Source organism: Gambusia affinis, linkage group LG04, assembly GCF_019740435.1.
Source record: "Gambusia affinis linkage group LG04, SWU_Gaff_1.0, whole genome shotgun sequence".
NCBI lineage: Eukaryota > Metazoa > Chordata > Actinopteri > Cyprinodontiformes > Poeciliidae > Gambusia > Gambusia affinis.
Window position 1 is genome coordinate 19906573 of NC_057871.1, and position 17275 is coordinate 19923847.

General features: G+C 40.5%; 1 protein-coding gene and 1 long non-coding RNA gene across 2 annotated transcripts in view; one reads left to right on the forward strand and one right to left on the reverse strand.

Moving 5' to 3' along the window:
• xylt1 (xylosyltransferase I) overlaps positions 1–17275 on the reverse strand; it is a 105298-nt gene that overhangs the window by 28816 nt on the left and 59207 nt on the right. The window contains exons 5-8 of the mRNA XM_044113687.1: positions 10532–10612; positions 8505–8721; positions 7897–8073; positions 2603–2868 (exon numbers count right to left, since the gene is read on the reverse strand). Of these exons, the coding sequence (XP_043969622.1) occupies positions 2603–2868; positions 7897–8073; positions 8505–8721; positions 10532–10612 (741 nt within the window). The remainder of the gene's footprint in view (positions 1–2602; positions 2869–7896; positions 8074–8504; positions 8722–10531; positions 10613–17275) is intronic.
• Positions 2604–8595, forward strand: LOC122829259. Its single transcript, XR_006370343.1, has 3 exons — positions 2604–2787; positions 6378–6512; positions 8510–8595. It is a non-coding gene; the product is annotated as an uncharacterized LOC122829259 (long non-coding RNA).

The window sequence follows — 17275 nt, forward strand, 5'->3', positions numbered from 1 at the left end:
ACCTGGAACATTTTAAAGAACGTTTACATTGCAGACCGGACAGTGGGTGGTAGAGGGGTTTGCTACTGCTTTATTTTCTGCATATGAGGAGGAAATCACACAAAGAGGTGATTGCTTCTGCAATGCCACATAGATTTACTAAACAAATGAAACAGTCAGTTCACTTAAGTGGGTCTAAAACTTTCCCAAAGCATGAGCTGGACTGGCCATTTGGAAGACAACCAGCGAAAGCAGTTCAACTCAATTCAGTTCATTTGCATCGTCTCACATATAGGGCTGCCACTAATGACGGCTTTATATGAGCTCTACTGGGACAAATGATGAATTAACTGATTGATCTAAGCAATTGATTTTCCTTCTTTTTTCAAACAGAATTTTGAAAGTTCCCATTTCTGAGTAAAAAGAGGACAAGACACTAAGCTGTAGGTACATTTTGTTTCATTTTTGTAACAAATGTGAAGAAGTCTGAGTTCTTTTATAGCACTATCTGAAAAACGCCTCGACTTGGATCCTTTGCTTTCGAACCGCTACAGCAGACAGACCGCCTGTCTATCTTCATAGAGTCCATTAAGTAGATTTCTCAGCCAAAAATGTGTCTTTTTCAAATGGTCATGCTTTATGATTGTGCTCCTGTGAGGAGCATCCAAACCATTAGTTTATCATCTGTTATTTGCACAGAACCAGCCAATGAGTGAAGCCGACCGCGACGGATGTATGAAATGACAGGCACGCATTCCTGCAGACTGTTACAGTAGGAAGGAGAGGAAAATATTTGTTATTTTTATTAAACAAAGGTAAAGTGATAATAAACAATTATAATTCAATAAAAATCATGTATTCACTAAGAGTCTTATTGTTAATGACATCACAGTCAACATAATCAGTCATAACAGTTAGTCACAATCGTCCTAATCAAATCACACCAAATGTACACTTTGAATGAAAACAAGAGGGTCCAGCTCCAGTTTGATTACCACCCTTCAATTCATTTCAGGCAGAACTGCAATATTCACCTTCAGACTAATAGAACAAAGTCGAAATCAAGCAAATTAAAATGCCATTTCAAACAATCTGATTAAAGAAATCACAAAATGCCAGTTTCAGTTGAAGAAAAACAGCACTTTGCTTCAAAACTTGATTTTGTTTTAATCCCTCACCATGTACAAGAACTGACAGGAAGTGATGTCAAGCAGAACCAAGATCATGATCATCTCCTCCATGATCAGGCTTGACCAGCGAGTCAAGGAGATGAGAGGATAAGAAGAAAGCACAACCACAGACCCGACGGGAAGTGATGAATATGTTTTGTACAATTTTTAGATCGATCATCCCTGACCGCTGACCAGTTGTTGTAAACTCAAAAAAATTGCATCTTTTTCTAATGACTACTGTACCAAGTGCAACCACATCCAGTTGACACTTCACTTGTCAATGTGGAAGTTGTTCCTGAGGGAGGAAGACTCAAAGTTAGCAATTTTCAGTATCAATAAGGTGAAGTAAAAATGAATTAGACACAGAGATGTAAGAGGTGTTTCATGAATTAAAGAAAAAAAGCTTTTCTATGAGAACTCCATACAGGTCTGCTTTTAGGGGGAGCAAAACGTCCCAGAGACCAAAAAAAGTCTCAGTGAAAAACAGCAAAGTTGATCTGTTTTATCCTTTTGAGTTTTAAATCTCGGTCACTCATGAAATTTGTTGCATTTGTAAATGTTGGCAGCCTTGTGGAAATATTCAGATTCAGATAAGGATCTACAATATTTAGAGGCTACACAGAAAGCTAACCTGGCTAACTGCTAACATAAGATGGTAACATACTAGGCCTACACGTATACTCTGTGATGCTAAAACCTTGCTTCACAGTGACTCCTCCTTCACACACAATGATAACTATGTTCCTTATAAAATTAAGAATTTACTGGAACTGTCATTCTCAATAAGAAAAAAAAAACTGAACTTACCTAAAATTGATATCGGGAGGTAAAAACTTTACCAAAACGAGATTAGTGCATTACAATTAGCTTCTGTTTGGAAAAGTTTTTTTGAAGAAGGAAAACCAAACTAATAAAAAAAAATTACACCAGACGGCAAGTACATCAAATTGACATACAGCCTTTTGTTGTTTTTATTTCAACCACATACAGTGTGTTAACAGCACTCTGAAATTCATTCATTCCTACTAATAATAGACCAGGCTGGCTTTTCTGCGGTATGACCTACATAGCCTCATTATCGCAGAGATAAATTGATGGCGTCTTATTGTGTTACAAAATGCAAGGCTTTAGCCAGGCCTCCCAGTTGCTCATTGAAGTTATCCATTGTTATCCTATTTCCATGATATGTGATCTTATGAGGCGATGCACCAGGAGAAACACGGAAGGCCATTTATGTGCTGCGCAATGTGGTTTCCAAAGCTAATAAAGGTGCATCTGGTTTCCGAGAAGACGGCGAACTGAACAAATACAAGCTGCAGGTGTGTAATAATAGCAGCAATTACAAGAGTGGTTGTAGTAAAATCAATGCTGAAGAGCTACATGCATGTGTTTCGGTAAAAACACACGCATGTTTACCCTCTCAAGCGCACACATTTTTTATGAAAACCAACCTGCAGCTGTGATCGTTTGGGTTCCCCTGAAGCGAGGCCGCAGCCCTCACCAGGCCCATCCGCGTGAAGGCGTGGTAATACGTGAGCAGCGTGTCCGACAGGCTGGCGACGCCATCTGGCTCGTCGTAAACATTCTCCCAGTACGAGTTCAGTCCCAGCGTCCCCTGAGGAAACGGTCCAAACAGGTAGGCATCCAGCTGGTTCACTATCTCCTGGTTCACGCTGGCCTCAAACTTCCTGGCAAAGAAGGTGGGCCGCACCGTTTGCTGCAGAGACGCAGAGCGAGGCGGGAGGCGAGCAGAGGAGCGAAGCAGGGACAGAGGAGATAAAGAGAAGAAAAAAAAAGAGGAGAAGATTATTAAACGGTGGTGTGCCAGGATGTGAGGGGAACGAAATGTGATGTGTGAGATATGTTTGGAAGTGATAGGTGGGCAGAGAAGAGAGAGAAAAAAAATGCTGATAAGAGGTTGAGTAGGGGGGCGGCTGAAGGCAGCAGACCGAAAACGGGGAAATCGTCTTGCTAGAGATTTGTGAATATATTAGAATCTGTATTAAATCAAAATTGCCCTCTATTTGGTCGCACTTTTCAATCTGCAAATACATTTGTGTTAAAGGCTCCCAATGGTAATCTGTCAGTATTGCCAAACAGGCTAATTGAAAAAGCTTAGGGTGTGTAATGTTTACACAATCTACATAGATGTATATATATATAAAAAATGGAATGTTAGAAAAATATATAAACTTTAAATCAAGAATTTATATTATCCCTTTTCCCACATACACATTCAGTTTATTTAAACAGGTTTGTTTTTCTTTGATCAATGATTGCATCCAGTTCTTTCAATATTTACTTGCAGTAGTTTAGTATGAGACTCTTTTGCATTTTCTACAGCCAGTTTTAATCTGTGTTTTGAATTTTTGTCCCATCAGTCTAAAATATGGAGGAAATTTCAAAACCTAAGAGCTTTATAGCAGCTGCCACACATGGTAGTGGTAGTATCATACTGAGGGTCAGTTTCACTGCCTGCCTGTGGCACTAATGCATAACTTGTCAAAGGCGTATTTACTCAGATATTAGGGACAGTGTATGAATAGATTGTAGCCTAGAGACAATATCCACATACAAACATTTAAACCCTCGCCACGCAGTTGCTATTTTAAAAATCACTGCAGTTGTTTGTTTTACAAACTCTTCACTATGATAAAACAGTTTAACCGAATAATTAAAGTCAATCTATGAGATTGTGTAAGTAAACATTCAAACTAACTTCATAAGTCATGAACAGAAGGAAAACCTTCAAGGCAGAAGAATATGCAGCCAGGCCTACAAACAAAACAAAATACGTTAGAAAAGATTCCCTAAAAATGCTGTAACTACTTCCTGTTATGTCACTCACCGAGAGACAATAGCTGCAGATCTTTTGAGTTTCTTTTCTTTTGAGTTTTCAAAGTTGGTCAGACTTGTTCCACGAAATCCTCCAAACATCTCAATAAAAACCTTTTTTTTAAATACAGTCGGAATATCACAATACATACATACCAATATGTATTGGTATGTATGTATGTAGGTCACTGACTGGAAGTTCACCACAAAAACTGCAAGTCACTCACAACATCACTGCCTGATGTCGTAGTTAATAAAAGAAAAAGAAAAACTTTCAGGATTAATTGTAATTTAAAATAGGTAGGGAAGAACAAAGAATCTCTTATTTCCCAGCTATCTGCATTTAAATTTGGGCAGAGGTGGAAAGTATGATTCAAAAGAAACGTCCAACTAACATGCCGCCATTTTATCTGTCTCAGTCTGGTCTTTGCCTCCGATTCATCCACATCTTTTTCCACTTCTTTGTCCATGCCACGTCGTTTATTCTGTGGTTGATGATGCGTCAAGAAATTTGCCTCCTCCGCAGCTTGGCTTGGACACAAAGACATCTAACATTAGTCCCAGACATCAAACTATTTATCTTGCAGTACCAAACACGTTGGTGTTACCTGCAGAGGAAAAAAAAAAACCCTTAACCGATAAAAGAGGAGACCTAATGAGGTGGTTGCTCATTTTCTTGGAATTCAGTTTTTTTTCTCATGTAGCAGTAAGTGTGGGATGATGTACGGCAAGCCGGAGGTGTTAAATTAAACATGGATATGCTTCCAGAGTGAGGGGGCCCCGGCTCACATTCTGTGGAGTCATTTGAAAGAACTGATTTGTTCTTTATGAATCATGGTAAAGTACATCTTAGTAAATTAGAATACCATAAAAAAGTTCTTTATTTTAATGATGCAGTTTAAATTCGTGTATTATACAAATTAAATACAGAGTCTGACACATTGCAGGTGTTTGTTTCTGATAATCTTTGTGACTGTGGGTTACTGCTAATATAAAACAAACTTCATTTTATAAAAAAAACAACAACAATACAAGAATTTTATTTTTTGGCTTACACACTCTTGAGAAAACTGACTTGACAGGTTGTGAAGGGTTGACTTGACTCACCCTTCACAACCAGGGAGAGTCTATAAAAGGTCATTGCTAAAGAAGTTTCTCGAGGATATTCGTGGTAAGACGAGTAGAAGAAAAGCGTGAGGTGAAAATTTTATGTTTCCGCTGAATGTGATATTTGCATTAGAATCGTTTTGAACACATGAACACACTGCTTCAAAGTATGTCCGTGTACATTATGTGCACTCAACACTTGGTTGAGACTCATTTTGCATTAATTACTACAGAACGCAGCATGCTGTGGAGGCAATCAGCCTGTTGTTCTGCTGAGGTGTTCAGAAAGCCCAGAGAGCTTTAAAAGCAGCTTTTAGCTCGTCTGTGTTTTTGGATCTGGTGTCTCTCGTCTTCCTCTAAACAATAGTTCATAATTTCTCTCCGAGGTTTAAATCAGGACAGTTTGCTGGCCAATCAGTCACTATGGTCATTAAAGCAGGTATTCTTGATGGGAAGTGAAATCAGCTTTTCCATAAATCTTGAAAAGTAATAGGAGTGTTGCACCCTGGAAATAGTTAATTTAGATTATCGTTTTTTAAAAATGATGGATAAAACACTAAATTAATTGACATAATGTATTTTTTTTGCAAATTGTAGGCAGACACACAGACAGGCAGATAGACAGATTTTATTGTAGATTATGCAATTTTATTGTTCAAAACATTATGTCTAGTTATTTTTTGTTCAGGCGCATAAGTTTTACAGAATTTGAGGTTTGTGCTATGTCACTGATAGAATCAAAAGTAGAAAAAGAAACTCTGTAATGTGACTGTCGTTATCTGTGCATCCATGAGGATAACGCAACACTTCTGCGAAAAAAAATCTTAACGTTTTATGTAATATTTAAATTTTCTGAAAAACTGAATTTGGATTTCCATTGGCTATAAGTCAAAAGCATTAAAGTTAACAGAAATAAACCACTGAAATTTATCACTCTCTGTGTAACTTTTCCCAGAGGTAACAGGGAAAAGCCACAAATAATGACAAAAAGGTTTCAAACTCTCTAAAGTTCCCCAAGAGAATTAACTGTAAATTTACTTTATTTGAGACTTTTCCCTGCCTAAATTGTTACTTAATTGATATAATAATGCTCAAAAGATACTTTTTGTTAGCATTGCTTAATTTCATGCGCTTTCTTTTATTCCATCTTTCTCCACTGTGTTGGCCAGGACTTTGGTCCAGCTTGCAAGGTTTTGAATGCAGTTCATGTATAAATTAACATCATTGCTAAAATAATTTCTAAGAGCATCAGTTAGTCCTCTCACAGGGCTGCTTTGTTTCCAGGGTCAGACCGCACTGACACCATGTTGAATGCCAAGCGGACCCTGCAGCAGCGCCAAGGAGCTCAGGGCAATGTTTTGGCACAGACCTGCCAGAGACAGAAGCGAGACAACCGGGTTTGGCAAAGGGAGAGTGGAGGTCAGTGTGATGGCTGGTATTTGGAGAGCATTGCACATGAAGTGACTCACCACATGAAGGATAGGAGTAAAAATGAAGCTAAGCTGAGGCAGAGGGTTTATGCTTACTTTGTTCTTTTCTGTTTTAAGAGCCGCCTGAAAGTCAAATAGTGAAACAAAGTTACTTTATTTGTGATAAGCTGGCCAAATCCCCCCTCTCTCTCTCTCAATACCAAAGGCAAACAGGACCTAATTACAGCCGCCGCTGCTTTTCTCTCCTCTGTCAGGGTCATCCTAATGGAGATGTGATTTTGCACATATTGACAGAGAATGTTGTGGGACGCCGAGCGTGAGAGGACTGGTTCATTTTATTACGATTGACTGCTGTTGATTTTCTACTAACTGCTGCACTCATGCATTAAAAGGAGACATTTATTTATGTTGATTTTAGTTTTTAAAACCGTCCCTCAGGACTACGTCTGATATATATGTTGGTAATTATTTCTGCGACCAATGTTTTACCAAAAATAACCTTTCTAAACATTTGTAGTTTAGGAGAAGAGCAAAAGAAATAGAGGAATCCTTTTGTTCAACATCAGCATTAACTTGTAAAGATGTAATTTTAAAAAAATCTGGATGTTTTTATTTATTTATTGTTTATTTGAGTTTTTACCAATGCACTTCTAGGGTTTGATATAGAAACAAAGCCTGAGTAAATATAGAAAGCAATTTTCAAAATTCACTTAAAAAAGTGAATTTTTTTAAGTGAACTGACCCACCAACCTAATGTCAAAAAGCAACTGCCTCTTCAACCTGATGAGTAAATGATGAAGAGTTTTCTTTGCATCACTGTGGAAGAATTTTGTCTCCCTTCTTACTTGCAGAATTACTATTGAGCCTCAGTTTTACATCAGATATAATTGGACACAGAACTTTCAGAAAGTTTCACTGATGTCTCGTCATACCAAATAATATTTTCCAAAAGCTGTTGGAGATCATCAAGATGTTTTCTAACAGATGTGCAATTTTGAGTTGTTTTTGATCAGGTGCGGATTTTCGCCTTGAAACTCTCCTATGGAGGTCATTGTTGCCTTATCTGTTCCCCGTTGTTCATTTATAAACACTGACCTCAACTAAGGCAAGTGAGACCTGCTTTAAATGTTCATTCAAGTTTAAGTTCAACCAAGTTTGTCTGATGTCAAAATTTGTTTTATCTATCTGCAAAAAAAAAAAAAAAAAAAGGTTTCTTTACACTATTTTTGAATGTTTTTTAACAAATAATAACTACAAAACTGATGTTGTCAGGAAGAAGGAAAAAAAAAATGTCACCAAGACACCATTTATTATGAATTTTGATTTCAAGTGTTGCTGTTGATCAATCAGAACAGCCGGCGTGTTGCGTTTACCTGGAAGCGGTGAAAGTCTGAAGGCTTGAAGTCATTGGGCGAGCATCCACACCAGTCCACGATGTGCTTGTACTGACACTTGCAGCCCAGCTTACGGTTCCAGTTGGTGATGCGCAGGTTGTTGTCCACCATGCTCTCACAGTGGGCGCTGTTCTCCAGCACAGTGTGGAAGAACGACTGGGAAATGAGGGGCAAAAATAGGCGGCGAGATAAGGAGGGGAAAAATAAAAGAGATGGAAAATTAGAAAACTGTGTGGCTGTTGTTTTTCCACATAATCCACTTGACAAGAGGAAATAAGATTGGGAGCAGGAAAAAAAATTGATTTGCTACAGCTCTTGATAAACATTCAATTTCCCTGCAGAGGTTTATGTTGTCCCCCCCCCAACCTGAGTTAATGGCTGCTAGGTTAGGATCTTAAGTCTTCCCTTCACTCTCAGACTCACTGTCCACCTCTGAGTCATCTCACATTAACAAAAGGAGAGCTGTGTGACTGTTGTTTGTTAAATGATGCAGTACAAATACAAAGCAGGGCTTGCAAGTTAGAGAGTAAAAAAAAAAAAAAAAAAAGATGTGACCTCGTCTGTGTTTGTGTGCTGATCTGTGTTACCTCAGCAGGCAGCAGCGTGTACGCGTAGAATCGCTTCATGCTGGTGACCAGATCGTCCTTGGAGTTGATCACATATTCCACAAACATGCGGTTGAGGAGGAACCAGTCAGAGCCGCCGTCCACAGCGATGCCTTCTGGGATTTTTCGGTCGCCCAGCCTCCACATGTGAGTGTCGCACTCATAGAAGAGACGATCCAGACCCTGCTTACGGATGAACCTAATAGAGACGACCAGGACAGTCTCGTCACACAGCTGACTACTGGACAAAAATCTAATTTCATGAGATGAAGGTAGTAGAAAAAGTACAAAAATGTGTCTAAGATTTTTTATTTTTTTTCCTCTGCAATTATTCTTATAAAATGGTTTCACATTTGTAAGAAACATGTGGGTTGAGTCTATGTGATGGCTACCAATCCTAAACAGTGTCTCTTTAGGCTCCGTTCACACAGAATGTGATCCGAATCTGCGGTTTTCCCCAAAATGCGACCTATATCCAGCTTTTTCAACGCCGTCTGAACACACCGATATTTTCACCCCCCAAAAAATCAGATCTGTGCCACTTCCATGTGTGCTACTGATTCGGATACGTGTCCAATTGTTTTCAAAGCGTCGGTTGTCCTAACTGTCATGCTGCATTTTATCTGACTTTTATGTCATTGATGAGAGACGTGTCATAATTCGGCTCCAGACGAAGCCGCATGTGGTAAGTCGGGATGTAAACAGTGTCTGAAAATTATAATTGTGAACTTATGAAAGAAGTGCGTCACTGAAGCGCATCACATCACAATCAGACAATTGCTGGGTCTGACTACACATCCAAACAAATTTCTCTACAGAAGTTGCAGTCAATGTTCCACAAAAAGCCGTCGCTATTAGTTATGGTTTCTTATTAGCTTTCTTCATGTTTTTATGATTTTGTGACATTGTTGGTTATAAACTTCAAAATCGATCGATAAACTCCTCCATCCCTTATGATTTCTGTAAACAATGCTTGTTGAATGACATCAGTGTTTTTCTTCTGCGCATGTGGGTCACTTTGGGGACGTAAACGGGTTACACAGAAATCTCATTTCGGTCGAGCTTAATTAGCAGTATAAATAAAAACACAAAAAATATGATCAGAATTGGGCACCAAGAACTGCTGCATGGATTTTATTCTCTATGGCTGGACGATTATCTTTACAATAGGTTACACTTTTGAGACATTTCCATCCTTGTTCCAAACCCCATATCAAAACTTATTCCCCATCTATTTTGGAGACACTCCTCTCTGTTAAGATACAAAAGAATGTGAGCAAACGGCACAAAAAAATGCACATAGAAATACTGCACAGGGAGCTGGGCAGCTACAACTTCTCACTAAATATTTCACTACACCCGCTGCAGTAACGGTGACAGCCTACAGACACAGCAGGTGGTGTTCCTCCTGCGAACAGATCAAGTGTTGGATGCGGGGAGTCAAATTTAGGTCAGGCAGGTCAGACTGCTCCCTCTGCTATCTGAATGGTGATGTGTTGAACCGGTGCCACACGCTCAGAAATTAATCTTTGTAGTAAAGAGGTTAGAAGCGATTACTGCAATCGTTGAGATGTTTGATTTAATCAGTCGTGCGCATATTTTAATAAACAAGAAGCTCTCTTCTGTCAGAGATCAGACACAGCGGCCGCAATCACAAAAAGGTACCGCTGAGTCACACTGACTCATGCGTGCTTGCAGGACATTTGTTCCCTCTGCTTTGGGTCTTTTTGCCCACGGTGCTGAGCGATGAGTGGCCGGCCACGAGGGCGCGACCGGGCAGAGAGCAGGCTGGCGTCAGCGCCGAGCGGCGCTCTGGCAGCAACCTCGCCTCACCAAGAAGGTTAATTAATGGAGCCCACAGATGGGAGCTAATTGTGTTATGATTCACTGTCCACGTTGTGTTGGCACACGAGCTGCAAGTGTGGGTGTGAGTGGGGGAAAAAGAGACGGGGAAGGAAAGGCCTGCTAGAAGTGAGGTTAAAAAGGAAGATTCAAAATGCACATCTTACCTTGCATTGTCCCGGCCGTGGGACTTAATGAAATTCAGGTCTCTGTACTTGGACAGGAACGCCACCAGCTGGTTATTGTTCCTGAAATAAAAAGAGAATGACTTACTCTTGACTGGGAACATATGGTGGGCGCTGTATAATGGAGGGAAATTGATTCTCCAGCACAAATTATAGGTTTAATGACTTTTTGGGGGACAGTTACGCAAATGGGTTCATCTGTTACAGCCTGGTTGTAAAAGACGCCTTAAAAAAATCTATAAATTATGCTGCGTTTATAATTAGCCAACGCCTGAGAACAACACAGAGAGAACAAAGTGTAACAAACGGACTCAAACGGACAAAGCAACTCAAGATGCTTTGTGAGACATGAGCCTTTGGCTCAGGCATGTTTGTCCGAGTTTTGAGCTAATTCGGGTTCCAGTCGATTCTCTAGGTGCTGGAACATCCACTGCACCAAAGAGGAAAAAAACGATGCTGTAGGCTAAAAATAAATGAGAAGTTTACAAACATTTATCAGTGGTACAGAGCCATTAATCTTTGGCCTTTAATAATATATTTACTCCCTCAAAGCTCTAAACAAGTGTGTTATGGTTTGTGGATTGGTAGGACAAAAGCGCTTGCCTGGGGTAGGCAGAATCATATTAACAGTGATTTATAGAGGAAAAACTGTATTACAATCTAAAGATTGGTAAACTGAAACGAAGTGGGCAAAGTCATGTGAATGTGTGTTTCTCTACCTGGAACTCAGGGATCACTGTCTGCATGTTTTAGGTGTTTCCCTGCTGTCAAATACCTGACTTTAATAAATGTCTGATTGACAGAATGCTAAGGACACAATGCGACCAAATGAATCAGATGTGCTGGAGCTGAGATGCATCTAAAACAGGGGTGTCAAAGTCAAATGGACGGAGGGCCAAATAAAAAATTTAGCTACAAGCCGAGGGCCGGACTGATCGAATGTTCATTGAGATTTTTTTAAATGACGCATTTGGTCTAGTGCAGCGGACCGGCCCAAGCCTTCGTAAATTCGTAAAAAACCGGATGTGGCCCGCGGGCCTTGACTCTGACATATGTGATCTAAAACATGAGATATGACTGTAAACTGTAAACCGTAACTGGATTGTTACTGATGAACACGAGGAGACAACTTATGACAAAAGACCTCCATACACATACCTGAGTCTGTACGTATAATTTTGACTCAGTTAATGTAAATACACAAAAAATATTTTCTGCACCCAGGTTTTTTGCTGTATAATTGTTTGAATCTGGGCAAAGAAATGAATTACTGCAAGGGAGAAGGTTGACTGATTAAGTTATCCAGGTGAGGGAAGGGAGCGATAACCCCGTTTTTCAAAACTCCTCAAAAATCACAGAGGAAAAAAAAAAACAAAACAAGCCCTGCTACTTCTGTTTCACAGCATCCTGGAAATGTGAGTGATGGGGTCCTTCATGGGTCCTTGTGTTTAAGCTCTTATTGCTGCTTTAAAACGGCGAGAAAGAGATGATGTATGTTCTGCCATCGTTCATAAATTCGTCTTAAGCCGGTGTCAGGCAGATCGGATGTGTCTTCTGAGGGATAAATTCATTAAAAATAATGACTAAGGACGGAAATCCTTTTAAAATTCAAATCTGGGCTGCTCAAGCTCCGTGCCGTGTTGATGCGAAAGGAGAATTGACCAGCCACGTGCTCCTAATATTCGAGTGTCGGCACAGTTAACCAATGAAACAATAGACGTTTCCTTTCAAACTTTAAATCCATTCCCAGCTTCCTTTTCCCATTAAAGTTTACAACCCTCCACTTTACAGCAATATAAACTCATTTGGAGTTACAGCTGGCTTCTGTGAGTGTTTGTAATGCCACAAAACCAAACTTATAAATCTCCTGTCTTAAGTGAGCACAGAAATATTCCGCCTTATGTCGACAACAACAGCTTTTTAAATTCCAAACTGCACATACATCACGCAGAGCAGTCGACTGGCAGGAACAGAGCAAACACATTCCTATGCAGAAAGGGGGCGAGGGCAAGACTTGACATTTTACACAGGAATATTTGAGGTTTTAAAGGGGATCGCTGAAGTACTTCAAGTCACACATACCAATCAATTAAAGATGTTGCCTGTGCTACTGCTCCACTTCCTTCAAGCTGTTACAAGCTATTTAGGGTTACACAAAAGACCGTGTCGCTATCCGCTATTTTGATCAATGGCTCCACGCTGCTCTGAAGCTCTAGAGGGGTCCGCTTCCACCAACACATGGGCCAGACAGGCTAAAAGCTTTGCTCTGCAGGCTCTGCCCCAGTCAATGGCTCCAACATCTCATCTGCGCCGGAGCCTTTCACGACGGCTCGGATTGTCTTTCTGAAAAAGAGCAGTGAGGCTCAAGGATCAGTGGGGGGAGAGACAAGTGCATATTAATGTCATTTTCCCCTGAAGGAGCAATTTCACAGCCTGGGGGGTTTATCTTAGGAGGTCTTGAGCCATAAAGCCTAACGGATGATGTGCTGCAAAGACCTCCGTCTCCGTCCTCCCCCCTCTTCCCCCAACAACTCCTGCACACGCTGTCTATCTGCTGGTATGCACACTGGCAGTGCGGTGTACAGTCCTTGCACACAGACATACAATGCCTTCAGGCAGGAGGGCAGACACACACACACACACACCCACACACACACACACGCAGACAGAAGCAGGGGAATTCATGTCAAGCTCCAGATTTGCCACCTGAGTGGTCACCCTGTCCACTGGGTGCAGTTTGCTAACTGTCAGCCCTGTGGCCGCCCTGTCTCGCAGTGCTGTTCACACACAGAGACACACTCGTACCTCAGAAAGCCTTGTACAGGTCTTTATAGTGCTTAACCTTTCAAATGTTGATTCATTGCATCCACAAACTGTAATGTATTTACCAGGATTGTTGTTTTGTTTTGGGTTTTTTTTTTTGCCACAGCCCAACACAAAGATGGGCAAATGCAGGAAGTAGAAAGGAATGGATACTCGGATTTTCTAAACCTTTTACGAATAAAAAAAATGGAGAGCTGAGTGAATGCCTAGCTTTAGTGAATAATTTTAGGTAGTTTTAATAACAATCTTTTACTGTAAATCTTCTGAGGTTTATCTGTACCAGAGATATGTTTCTGTTACACTAATTTTTTTAAGACTTGCCACAGCTTCTCAACTTATAGATCTGGACTTTGACTAGGTCCTTGTGACACCTAGATATTTTTATCAGCCACTTACAAGTTTGTCGTTCTTCCCTGTTCCAGCAAAAGAAAACATTCCCCAGGCATGATGCCTCCACTACCATGTTTCATTGTGGTGGACTGTTGGTAAAACAGCAACAGGACTATCCAAAGAACCAAATGAAAAAGTAATATTACATACAGGGATATATATGTGATCTGAAACCTTTTAGACGACCGTTTGACATCTGTTCAACCCCTGCAACGCGGCACAGTCTCACCCTCTCAGGTGTCTTTTCTGTGCTGTTGCCTTTTTCTCACACAGAGCAACATGCTCAGCAACTCGCTGCTTCCTCTGGTCATCAGGCTGGGCAGCTTCTTGTCATAGTGCCCCAAATAAACAGCTGTTGCAACTACATGACGGAGTTCGGGCAACGTGGTCTACTTTAAAAGTGCATTTTCAAAGTGAAAAATAAATAAATAAATAAATCAAAGTGTGAAGTTGTCTGACGCTTCCTGCACAATTGAGTCGAGTCTCCTGGGCTGTCCGGTGTCACAACTTCCTTAGTTACCTGCCAGATGTTTTGTATGTAGGCCAAAGGGTAGCTTCTGCTGCATGCTTAGTATCTCCTACATTGATTGTGGCAACACACAAATAAGAGTTATGACTTTTAAAGTAAAGTCATAACTTTACCTTATGAAGTAAAGCTCTGTGACTGCACTCTACAGTCAGAGCTGTAGAGTGCAGGGTCATATTTCGGAAAGTCTATGATTGCATCATATGGCTTCTACATAACATTTTCTCTAACAAACCACTTATTTAAGTCAGAGACAGTTACTTTGTCTATTAATGCTACGTATCCTTGTTGTTTTATGGACTCTTTCACAATTTTACTACTTCTTGCAGATCCAGGACATCAAATCCGAACAAAATAGAGGTGGCAAAACGTGACTGTATCTGCTGTGAGAATAGTAACAATGAGGCACAGGTTCCTCCTCTCATTGCTGATTTTCCAACAGGATCTACAATCACCTCACTTTGACAGAGTGAGTCACGATTATTTTCCAAATCAGGAATGACATCCACAAGACTGAAGCTCTGAAATTTTATTACCCCACACGAATACCATGTGATGCCAATGAGTCAATCATTGCCCCACAAAGCTGTGACTTCAAAAAAAGCAGCGGTAAAGTCTATAGAAGTTTTTTTTTTTTGTTTTTTTTTTTTAAAGGAGCCGGCAGAGATAAAAGCTGGGAAAGAGGGCGTGTAACTCATCCTCCACCCAGACTGGACTCACACAGACACCAATTCAAACATGCATGCTATATCTCCCCGATGGACACACAGCAGCCTCTCAACGAGCGGCTCTGGGATTGTCTTTGAGAGCCATCCATGCGGCAGAACAGACATTATCAGGGAATTAGCGGGGAAATAATGCTTGTCTCCAGTCCCACTGATAACAACAATAACAGTCAGGCAGTCCAGGGCCGAGAGGAGCCCCCCGCATTCCAGACTGCAACAACGCGCGGCATTCACACCGGGCGACAACAAAAATGATTGTATTAGTAGGAAGCAGCAGCTCGAGCTGCTGAGGTGAATTTATCGGGTGGATGACTGCTCAGGAGGTGGAGTTTTCTTTTCATATTTGCTACAAATTTTCCAGATGCAAAATTCTACATTTCTTTGCTGGTTAATTTAACAAATCACAATGTGTATGGACGCCTAAATGTCCCACAATTGATTCATATTCTCATAAAAAAGATTCATGCTGCATTCTGCAAAGTCTTACATTTACCCAAATACAGTTTACTCTGGTTGAAATATAGAGCAATACAAAATTGCCCCTCCCCCACGTGTTGCTATTGGTTGCAGGGCTATAGAAGGCCTCTACACTTTTCGATCTACTGCAAAATAGACAAAATTATCTCTTTGGAAATTTTTCAAACACAGAAGCCCAGAGGAGCACCGACCATCACTTGTATTGGTTAGAAAACCAGTAGCAACATTTATTTATGAGTAGAGTAGTGCAGGCTCTCTACTTATAAAAAACCACAGCAGACGGCAAGACTCAAAAATCAGCTAATATAAGTATTCGTGTTAGTGTAAAAGAGCTGCAAAATCTTTTAATAATCTCAACAACAAGCATTTAGCATTTCTTCTTTTTACCCTTTTTTGCTGCAGGTAGCACAATCACAGTTGTAGAATTTGTAATGTCAAGTTTTTTTTCCAGCAGAACATATAATCACTGCTTTTTATGTTTTAAATAAAAGCAATTTGGAAGGTTGAACTTTTTTGTGATATTACAGTGAAATGGTGGTATTCTTACTCATGGTTGTCATACTGGGCTTTGACTATCACAGCACAAGCAGACATGCTAAAAAAAAAGCACATAATTGTTTGTTTTTAGGCTGCAAAATCATCAGCAACACTCAAAACGTGTCTTCAAGGAGAAAATAAACCATCGAAGCTCAGTGTAATTGCATTTTACAAATCCATCAATGTTCTTTTGTTTGGTGTTTTTAATTATTCAGCTAAATATTAGTCCAGTTAACATAGTAGCTTTGATGGTCCTCGGAGAAGCTCTCTATCTGCTGATGTTTTTGAGAGGGTGAGTACAAAATAATAATGTAAAGCTGCTTATTACACAGAGAAAATATAATTTTTTTTTTTTCTCAGATTCCCTCCTGAAGATAGAAGACGGGGTTGTCAACTGGGAAAAAAGGCTGAATGGGTGTCAGCTTGTTGCTTGAGGGCACTTGAGCAGCAATGGGCTCACTCTCACTTAGGCTTGAACCCAGACCTGGCACTTACAGGAAAAAAGAAAAGATCTGCAAGTTCAACTCAATAAAAACACGCACTTCGCAGACTTGGTTAAAGACATGCCTTGGCTGCACATGCACTTCCTAAGCAAAGATACAAGAAGGAATTTCCATATTTTCATATTGCATGGATCCAAATCGTGCAGTTTCCTCTCATCCCCCTCCTCTAACCGCCTATTCGTTCTCCTTTTCCTGTCATTTCTGCCTCTCTGCTCCTTCTTTCGCTCCATCAATCGTTTCGTTTCCCAGCAGACGGGGCTTAAAAACCTCCACTGTCAGCCGTTTTCCTAACACCAACACCCTCCACATGCAAATGCTAGAAAATAATAAATAAAAACCCAGCACACTCACAAATACGTTTAATCAGGCAGCCTAACAAGCGTTTAGAGAAAATAAATCTGCACAACTTTGCACAAACAGGGGCTGAGACCAGGATTAAGATGGCAGCATACAATTTGTGCAAACAGTATTGATGCAGAGATACAAAAGCAAAGCATGCCATTGATTAGACCAAAACAGATGAGACTGAACCAGCCCATCATCCGAATCCACATGTGCTCCAGCATCTTCACTCCAGCTGCAGAGCCATCGCGGCTTTTCACCCGGTGGCCATTACAGCTTGTCTAAATTCAACTGGTGGACATCTGGCTGTGCTGAGGAGATAACTCTCTCCTTAATAGGGGGATTTTAATTGGCTGCTGTGGAGCTACATCAAAAACCCAGCAGACCCTCAAGTCCCAGAAGG